The sequence below is a fragment of the Cryptomeria japonica genome, chromosome 2 (assembly GCF_030272615.1).
Source record: "Cryptomeria japonica chromosome 2, Sugi_1.0, whole genome shotgun sequence".
In the NCBI taxonomy this organism is placed as follows: domain Eukaryota; kingdom Viridiplantae; phylum Streptophyta; class Pinopsida; order Cupressales; family Cupressaceae; genus Cryptomeria; species Cryptomeria japonica.
Window position 1 is genome coordinate 571,964,059 of NC_081406.1, and position 10,320 is coordinate 571,974,378.

Genomic DNA, 10,320 nt, shown 5'->3' on the forward strand with positions numbered 1-10,320 from the left:
ATTTGATACACATGAGCGAACTTCATGTTTGAAGCTAGATGAGCGAACTTCATGTTTGAAATAGATGAGCGAATTCTCTCAATAGTCTAATAGTAAGTCGGCCAGCTTGAAAGGATTTACTAATTTTATTTTATTACACTAAGTCGGCCTATATGGGAAAAGACACAATCTTCCCCCAATCACCTATAAGAGGAAGCTCAAGCAATCATTTCAAACACCAATCAAATCCAACTCCTCTTTCTAATCAGCAAACTTCAGGAGCAGATTAGCGAATTTTATCAGCAAGGCAGTGAGTTCAATCATCATCTACAGTGAATTCAGTCAAGCATCGACATCAAATCTGATCCAGAAGCAGCGACTCCAATCAATAGTGACAGCAAAATTCACAAAGGAAGGAGAGAATTCATCAAGGAGACAACAAATTTGCTCAAACCAAGGAGCGACCTCCTCTATAGAGGCCCTTGTTAAACCTGCAAATCACATGAAATCACATAATTACATCAAACTAGGAGGTCATAATAGAAGGAATATCATAAGTGTTTGATGCTTGCTTGTTTGTTATGCAGGAGATGAAGAAAGAAATCAAGGAGATCACATTGGAGGAGGAATGAAACTAGTCGCTCGAGGATCAAATTTCAACATCAAGATTAAGATGCAAGGAAGATATCCTCAAGGGAACTTCATAGACAAATACAAGAAGGTGATTACACAAGATGCATTCATTTACACAAAGGCATGATCCACAACAGCAACAACATGAAGGGAGTCACAAGAGAAGGAATTCCGAAGGAGAGCAGTGGTGACATCAAAAGCTCATTCTAAGGCAACTTCAATACTTCGAAACTAAGATCTATACCTTGCACCCCCATTATTGAAAACCTCAAGAGTATAGTTTCAGAAGAGTTAATCAAAGTTAGAAGATCATCATCATCATCGCGGAAGCTAGACAATGTTAAGTTCAATATTCCTTCACTATGATCTATCAAGCCTAAAAAGTGCAAATTAAAGGTGGAATCCTAGTCATCATCCCACCAATCAAAGGAATTCCACCTCAGCATGCCTAGATTCAATGTACTTAACTCACCCTTGATGGCACAAACTTCGAGACACCTACCCCTATCATCTATTGGTTGAATGTTCCAAAGAGGACATTGTTGACGTGTTTTTTATGACAGCGTCGAACACAGAATAAAGTTGCCTAATGGTCACTTCACTCTCTCTTGATCAAAGTATGATTGCATGCTAAGATTGCAGAAAGTTCAAACAATCGACTCCAAGGTTCCTTTATGCTACGGACGTGACTCAATTGGCTGATGTGATTACTGGTAATCCAAGGGGCCTTACGTTTGCATTGTTCTTTCACTTCTCTGTTGTGGCTGGAACTCCATCATCGGATATAGCGAATCTGTGATGTTGTTGCTTCGAATGGACTAAAATGCACTGAAAGTAAAGGGGAAAGGGTTAGAAGGATCTAAATCTACTCCTAAGGGCAGTGATAACAATGAATAGTGCTTTGGTGGACAAATTCCAAATAAATCAAGCCCTGCTTCGCCAAGATCAACTACAACTCCGCAAGAACCGATGCAATCTTTTGGGGATGCTAGAAGATTTTCAAATCGAGAAAGTACATTTGAATACCAAAAAACGGCGCAATCAAAATGACCATCCACAATCGAACTTAGCACAAATTTAGGGGGCTCGGACTAACTTTACACTGCAACTTACAATCAGCAAGATGCAAAAAGTATGAACCATGGAAATTCATCAGACACCATTACATTCTCCATTGGAATCAAAGCACTATACTACTTCTACTCTAAGTGAGGAAGGTGAAACCATGCAAGTTTTGAAAAAATAACTTAAGTGGACACCATTAGAGAACAATGTTTCACTGTTATTATTTCAAAATCTTATCGCAACAATTTCATACAAATCTCCCTCCCTTCCAAACGAGGGGGGTCACCCCTTTATATAGGCCTCAGGCCATGATTACATGCAAACCCTAATTAGGGTTTTCCCTAAAAGATTCTCCACTCAAGATGCAACAAGGTGGGAATCTCCAATTAATAACCCATCATGCCCATATACAATTAATTCAAAAGTACCCAAAATAGCATCCATTGCGCATTAAATGCACCACCTCTTTCAAATTTGCCCACCATGCGTTGAATATTCATCCATGCAAAAATCACCCCATTATGTCATAAATGCTCCATCATTTGCACATGCAAAAGGAATCTACCATAAATTCAACATGCAATGACTGGGTTGCCATTTGGTCAAATATTGCGGTAATGAATGCGCCACTCTACTGCCACGTGTTCAATAGATCCTCGCCATGCAAGTGGACCCCGCCATCGTATATCCGCTCCTGCATATCTAGAATTGTTGGAGAGGAAAAATTCGATTCAGGAAGAATTTTCTTGAAGTCTCCTCAACTTTCCTTGCTTGAAGAAGGTTTTCCATCAATTTTCACCATCACCTATTTTTTAGGAAGATTTCCAAATTAGGGTTTCAAGTCCAAGAGGGAGAGAATTCTCCTATGAATCCAAATCTATGAAAATTTTGAGATCTGGATGTGATTTGGTGTCTAAAAATAGGATTTTCAAAAATATTCCCGAGGATGGACTTTTAAAAACTTTTCCTAGGGGAAATTTCTTGTTCAGTTCATCCCTGATTCCTTCCTTGCCAAGAAATTGTTTTTCCACCTTTAATTCATCCTGGCGTGGAATTCATGTTGTAAAGGAAATTCTCCTTTGGAAAAAAATTTGTTCCTTACCGAGGAAGGAAATTTTTCATGCCTTAGCCAATTTCCATGATTTCCAAGAACTATGTCCTGAAGGAAGAAATTTCAAACACTTAAGTCATTTTTTCACCTTTCCTGGAATTATGTCTTGAAGGAAGGAAGTTCCGACACTTGGCCAAATTTTCACCTTTCTTGGAATTTCTTCTTCTTGGGCGCAATTTTGACTTGGTAGAGATTCAATGAATTTTGTGAATCCTCCATGCTTCCTTGGTTTACGTGCATGTCCTTCATCTTGAACGGAATTTTGATTTGGTGGAGGATTCAGTGAATTTTGTGAATCCTCCATGCCTCCTTGGTTTTGGCGCATGTCTTTCATCTTGGGCGGAATTTTGACTTTGATGAGGAATTCTTTCAATTCCATGGATTCCTTGCATCCCTCTATCTGGCGCTCCTTCTCTCACTTGGGCACTAAAATGCCTTGGTCAAGGACTCTTGCAATTTGCCTGTTTCTCCATGCACTCTTCATTCTCGCGCCCTCCACAAGGCTGGGGCAGAAATTCCTCCTGAGGAAGGAATTCATTGTTTTGTGAGTTGTCCATGTCTTCTTTTCAACATCCCTATTTTTTAGGTATCCTCCTAAAATTTAGGAGCTAGGTTCATTGGATGGAGAATTTCACCCTGATTCCGAATCTATAAAATTTTCCACACTCTGTCGAGATTCGGTGTCTAAAAATAGCAAATTCAAAAATTTGCTCGCGGGGGAGTTTTGCCTTTTATTCCTCCTTGACTCCTTGGATTCCATGCCTTAGGCAAAATTTCAACTTTTAGCTCGGGTGTTGAATTCACTGTGCCTTGGAATTTTTTCATTTTTTACACCTTCCATGGGTATACCATTTTGGCGCCCAAGCACTCCCTTGGGTGGAATTTTCACTGTGAAGGATTCATGAAATTTGTCCATCTATCCTTGCCTGACCCATTTTGGCGCCCAACTGCATCCTTGGGCGGAATTTTCACTATGCCATGGATTCATGGAATTTGTCCCTCTATCCTTGCCTGACCCATTTTGGCGCCCAACTGCATCCTTGGGCAGAATTTTCACTATGTGGAGGATTCATGAAATTTGTCCATCTATCCTTGCCTGACCCATTTTGGCGCCCAACTGCATCCTTGGGCGGAATTTTCACTATGTGGAGGATTCATGAAATTTTTTCCGCTTTGCAATTTTGGAATGACTTCCTAAACCTTGGTGAATTTCTGAGCTTTCCATTTTAGGCATAGGCTTCTAGCACTTGATCAATTTATGGCTTTCTCTGTCTGTTGTCTGACTTTCCGGAATTAGAAATGTTTGCGAACGTCTGATCCTTGTTGCCTTATCTGACTGACCCTGCCAGTACTAACTTTCCAAAAATAGAAACCTTCAAAATGTCAGCGTTAGACCCCTAGACAGGGTGCAGGAATTACTTATCATAAATAGAAACTTAGTAAAAATAGAAAAAAAATAGTAAGTTTGATTTTTGGCAAAATGACGACATTCTGCGACCCAGAAAAATACCTAAAAAATAGGGACTTTCTAAAAATAGAAAGTTGCTCCATTTGGGCTCAAATTTTACTGGGAGGTTCCTTGAAGGGTCCTAATTCCAGTTGTATATTCATTTTTCCCAAAACCCTAACAGAAACCCCTAAAATCTAGGACATAAGGCAAAAACCCTAAAATTCACAAAACGAGTCCTAGACTTAGCCGAATTTGCTCAAACGAAAGGCAGACTTGACCAATATGGCCCTCAAACACTTGCAAAGCAAAGAGACTGACAAGACTGTTGCGAAAAGACCCAAAAAACAAAGCCAAAAGACTGGAAAGGCCTAAAAAGTAGGGGGTCTCCATTTGCAATGGGGCGATGTGTGAAAACGTCACAACAAACATGTGCCAAAGTGTTGCAATTATTTCATTGGCCAACTTGAGTTTGTTGTAACAAACCCTAATTAGGGTTTTCATTGTAAAATCTCAATCATTGATCTCAAATTGATCTGAGCCATTGAATTGTATTGAGAGCATTATAAAAGGTTCAAGCTCTTCATTTGTAAAGGTTAATAGTTAGCGAATAGTAGTAGGAGAAGAATAGGATAGGAGATAAAATAGAGGTTAGAATAGAATAGGAGGAAAAGAAATTGTTGTTAAAGACTTATAAATGAGATACTCTTTTCATTGAAGTTATGGTGAAACGTATTATTTCGACAAGTCTCATGGTTTCTACTTCTCATTTTGTTTTCATGTTAATTAGATTGAATGGAGGAATTTGTTGAATGCATTTATGTGGAAACCGTTTAGTCCATACCACTAGCCTCTTGCTGATTGTAAGTGTGCCTTGTGTGGTCAACTGGAATACTATGCGCTTAACTTCAAATCGCTATACATCCATTGTTTATGCATTAACTTGAATGGTGAGCAATGTTTGATGGTAATGATTTGAAAATCTTTGAAATGTCCTTAGAAAATTGCACTGAACTTGTGTCAAATTGTTCAAGTTGATGGTGAGACCTCGCCCAGTAGGATTCCATCTAATCATTCACCTATCTTCTTACATTCTAGGTCTTAGAATGGACTCTCTCAACCCTTTCCTTTTCCCCCTTTTTTTCAAATCAAGCTAGTTTAGGATAAAACAAAGCATCACCATATTGCAACATCAGCTGATCAAATTCTAGCGATTCAAACGTTCGACAATTCAACGTAAGTCCCTTTGTGATACCAGCAATCACATCAACCACTTGTGCTTATCCACAAGTCGTGACTCGACGTACCAGAACCTTGGAGTTGTCTCAAGTGATCCTTAAGCCAATCTTCAGCATTTAAGTAACTTTGTTCAAGAGAGGATAAGATACTTTTGGGTATTTTATTTTGTGTTCACATGTGCATAAAAAACACATCAACACAGCTTTTGGTGTGTTTGAAGACATCAAATGATGTAGATAAGGAGAAGGCTGCAATTTCAGCTTTCCAAATGCATCTTTTGAACATTATGTCATTATACCATGCACAGGTGAGCATCCAGCCCTTTTGTTAGGTAAGTCCGTCCTTTGTGAGTAAGGCAAGTTCCCCAGGAAAGGTTTAACCTAGTTCAATACCCTATGGTCTTGCAGATTTACATATATGGATCTTAAAATTCAGGTTGGAGAAGATTAAAGGCACAATAGAGATATATCCTAGCACTGACGTCTTTGTTGTGTTGCCATGTCAGTCTATAGGAGAGAGATCTTTTATTTTAGAGAATGGACCATTGTTCTCAGATAAAAATGTTTTGTTGGTTAAGCCATGGTTCCCAGTCCTTAATCTGACGTTTGAGACATTTTTGGTTATACCTATATGGGTTTGGCTTCCAAATCTCACTCTGTGATTCTGGGGGGATGCATGTTTTCAAGGTATAGGAAATATATTAGGTAGATTTTTTGGCCATTGACCCTAAAATGGATGGTTTGATTCATTCAACATCAGGAAGAACCCAGGTCAAACTGGATACCTCCAAAGATTTACCTAATTGGATATGGCTCAAAGGTATAAGTTGGAATTGGAAGCAGGTATTAGATTATGAAAATATTATGCTTCAATGCTGCGGGTGCTTTCAGGTAGGGCATAAGCATCTGAATGCAAAGCAGAAAAACCCAAAACTTCAAAAAGGCAACATGGTGGCAAGGTGCCCACTTCTCACATCTAACCATGAAAAGCTCTTCTCCTCATTAGATGGTCTACAATATAGTCAAGAGACTAATTAAGCAGTGTTACCCGGGGATGCCTTTCCCCTTGTTTTTGCCACATTTTGGGAAAGTGGACGTTTCAGGGTTGGGGGGAACGACAGGAAACGTCCCCATGCCATCCCCAAGTTTTGAGTTTTTGCAGGAAACCAGGAAACATTGGGCACGTCCGGGGGGATGGCAGGCCATCCCGGGGACAGCAGGCGACGTCCCTCAACTGTCCCAAGGATGGCTGGCCGTTCCCTCCTGACGTGGCACTTTAAAAAAAATAACAATCAAAACATTATTCCTTCTTTGCTGAGTGGCCTCGACACCTGCAGATCGTCCTAAATGGGCAAAAACACCTAATTTTATCAGTGGTGTCATTGTGTTGTCATTTTGTTGTCATTTGGTTGAGGAGAGCAAAAAAGGAGAAAGAGGCAGCAGTTGAAGGAGAGAAAAAAGAGGGGATTATATGCATTGAAACTTGCAGCCTTTGGGCATTTTGATATTTATATAATTATATGCATGATATTGACAGTTATTCCAGATTCAATGAATTATATTTATGAATGTGTATGACTATGAATTTCAAGTTTGAACTCTCATTTCAACTCAATTGCTATGTATAATGTATATGATACATTGATGAATGATTTAAATTTTAGAATTTCAATTTAGTTTTATCAATGTTACATTGTTATCATATTAATATATTTGAAATTTGAAATTTGAAAATTCCCTATTTTTTTATATAGCTGTCCCCTCTACTATCCCCCCATCCCCTAAAATGGCAAAAAAAAATCCGTCCTAGAAACTTGGGGAAACATAGTAATTAAGCCAATAATCAATCAACTAAGGAGGGTAACATTGCCAAGGCTAATCATCTGCCTCTGAAATACTCATACATTGCGAATAGACACTTGCATGGGAAGAACAGGAAAAGGAGGATTCATCAAAAAAAGGTAAAAATATATGTTCATTGCTTGCAAATCAATAAATTAGAATATTCACAAGGTATTAAGGTTGCTGCACAATCAGAGTATAAGTCTCCCAAATTTGCAAGCCCAAAGCTGCCTACTCCCTCTTTCAGCCATCCAACTGTTGCTTGGGATTCAGACTATCACAGGCTGAGAATGGGGTATAGGTGCGAATAATCCAGACTCTTTACCAGACAGAACAAATCAATCTCTTCCTGCTTCGGCTGCTTCTTTGAAGTATGAGGAGGAGGAGAAAACTACAGGTCGGACAGAAGTAAATTACACAAAGGCTACTCCAAGGAAGCAGACTTTAGGACATATGTTTCTCAGGTCACACAAGAAAAAGGTGAAGTATACCATGGTGTATGGGATATAGTTTTTGTTATCTATGACAGGTAATTTGGTAAAGTTTGTTCTATCATAAGGAAAATCAGTATTTTTCTGTAAGATTGTTGTTTGGGTTAAGATCCTATCAATAAACCCTCAATAATTGAATTTAAAGGAAATACAATAAGAAATAAATGAAATTATAAGAAAAAGGGCAGATTTATTGAAAGAATTATATGAAAAATGATTAAATAAGCTCAGTGGCGTCACACAGAGAATACAAAAATGCTAGAGTTTGAAGATCTAGCCAAACAAAATTTCCGTTAGCAGCTATAAGTTTTAAGCTCCCTCAAAATTAAAACAAAAATATTATGAATTCTACAAAACTGTAGGATCCATTGAACAAGATTATCAAAGCACATAAAAAATCTTAAATTTAATAAGATGGGATTTTAAACTAATAGCCTGAGAGTACCTTTTATTGGGAAGAGTAGAAAAATGGCAGCAGATGCAAGTTGCAGTTGCCTCCTTCCAAATGTAGACGATAAGCTGCATTTTACAGGCTTATGGGTGCGAAGAGGCAAAGAAAATTGTAAAGATAAAGGAGAACATTTCAACTGTCTGTAGTTAGCCGTACACAGCATCATTTTGTCTGAGAGTATTTTTCTTACAGTGGTGCATATATACATGTGAAGTAAAGATTGACAGCAGTCATTGATGAACTAGAATTATCTTAATTACAGAAGAAACCATTCTAGATACATCTTTTTAGATTATGTTTAATTAGGCACTGATGTTTTGCTCCCAGACCATTTTTTTTTCTCCTTAATATGTTAAAAAAAAAAATTCTGTATATTAAAACATAAGTAGAGCGATACCGCTCAAAAATTGAATGGACAAAATTGCACCCTGCAAAAGGACATAGTAGAGCATTTTTAATTGACATTTTTTTAAAAATTTATAAAATGTTTAATTATGTAGAAAGTAATAAAATATAAATAGTTTTAAGTTTTAATTAATTTTAACTTTTTTATTAAAAATAGTGGTTGCATATTGTATATAACGTGTAATTTATTTATGCTAACCATACAAGGTCTTAAATTTTAATTTTTAGAATTAGAATTTCAAGAATATGTGAGATGATTTAGAATTTTTAATTCAGTAAGGGATTTTAGTTGTTAGTTTATAAAAAAAAAAGAAAAAAATATATTAAAATGAAAATTATCATTCATAATATCAATTGATAAATCATAATTTGGAAGGAGGAAGTTAGTGTGGTGGGTATATTGCTCTAGAACTTGTTGATCCTACTAATGAAATGGCTAGGTAAGCGACATGTGCTTAAGGTTGTCATCCATCAACCAAAATAGATAACTTCACTTCATAAAACAGCTTCATTCTTTTCTTGGCCCATACAATACCACCTTATCCAAATAGGGCTTGAAAAAACACTAACACTTTCAAACACTTTAATTACTTGAGTAACCATTATTTTCTCCTCCTCTGTGTAAATCAAGATAATATGAATTTACCTAGATTTTTATTCTCTATATACAATTACAATTTCCTTCTTCACTAGGCTAATATCCTTTAGAGAAATAGATGAATTTGAACCTTAATTGGAGCTTTTATATCATCTTGCACACCATCAACATAGATCATATCCTTGAACAAAGACAAAAATGGTATGTTGGGACTCAATTCTATAATGTGATGTTTTTTTTTTAAGTCTCATTTTATTTATATACTTAGGCCTCATTTTCACCTTAGTTTATAATTGATCTAAGAAATCTTTGTATGGGTCCTTATGTGTTATTTTACCTCAGTGTTGTTCCCTGTGTGTCATTCGTGTACTAAATGTTGCAAGAAAATCCAAAAGGTTATAAGTGTTGGGTTTGTTTGGGTCTTTTCCTTAACTTTTTTAATATTGTCAAGAGTTTTGAATTTTGGGGTTGTCCATCATGGTATGACATCCCATTCATCTTTGTCTTCCCCTCTATTCTTATAAACCCATTAAACTTCCCTTCCTAGCTTACTTTTTCCCTCACCCCCAACCTTTCAATCCTTTGTAGTTAAAAAATTGTCTATCTGTTTAACCAAAGTTTTGGACCATCCCTTTCTCAAGTACATCATTTTGGGCCTCCCCCAATTTCTGACTTGCAACTTAGTTTCTTCCTAAGTATTCTATCATATTAAGAGTTGCGGAATTTCTTTTGTCCAAGTATCATTTCCATGTTATCCTTGACATCTTGAATCTCTACCCTTTAAAAGTTTCCTAAGTCTACTTTTCAAACATTCAAACTTCCCCTCCCTATCATACCTTCTCTAATCCATCAAGCTCTAAACTCCACTGACACCTTTGTATTTCTTTTCACCCTTATTTTCACTTTGGTGCCTCCCATAAGGTACTTAGTCCTTGATATTCCAAATCTTATAAACTTTCAAGGATCACTTGTTTAGACTTCCCCTATTCCACATACCCTAATGACATGAATTCCTCATCAACCCTGATACCAAACCAAAGGCATGTGGTATGCATTATCC

At 37.2% G+C, this 10,320-nt stretch overlaps 1 protein-coding gene across 2 annotated transcripts in view; it reads right to left on the reverse strand.

The window, feature by feature from the left end:
- The window catches only part of LOC131043539 (uncharacterized), a 108,996-nt gene extending 100,394 nt beyond the window's left edge, over positions 1-8,602 (reverse strand). The window contains exon 1 of one of the 2 annotated variants that reach the window (XM_057976752.2): positions 8,252-8,602. In XM_057976752.2, the coding sequence (XP_057832735.2) occupies positions 8,252-8,465 (214 nt within the window). In that variant the 5' untranslated portion in view covers positions 8,466-8,602. The remainder of the gene's footprint in view (positions 1-8,251) is intronic. The other variant, XM_057976751.2, reaches the window with a different exon arrangement.
- Positions 8,603-10,320: the final 1,718 nt, after the last annotated feature.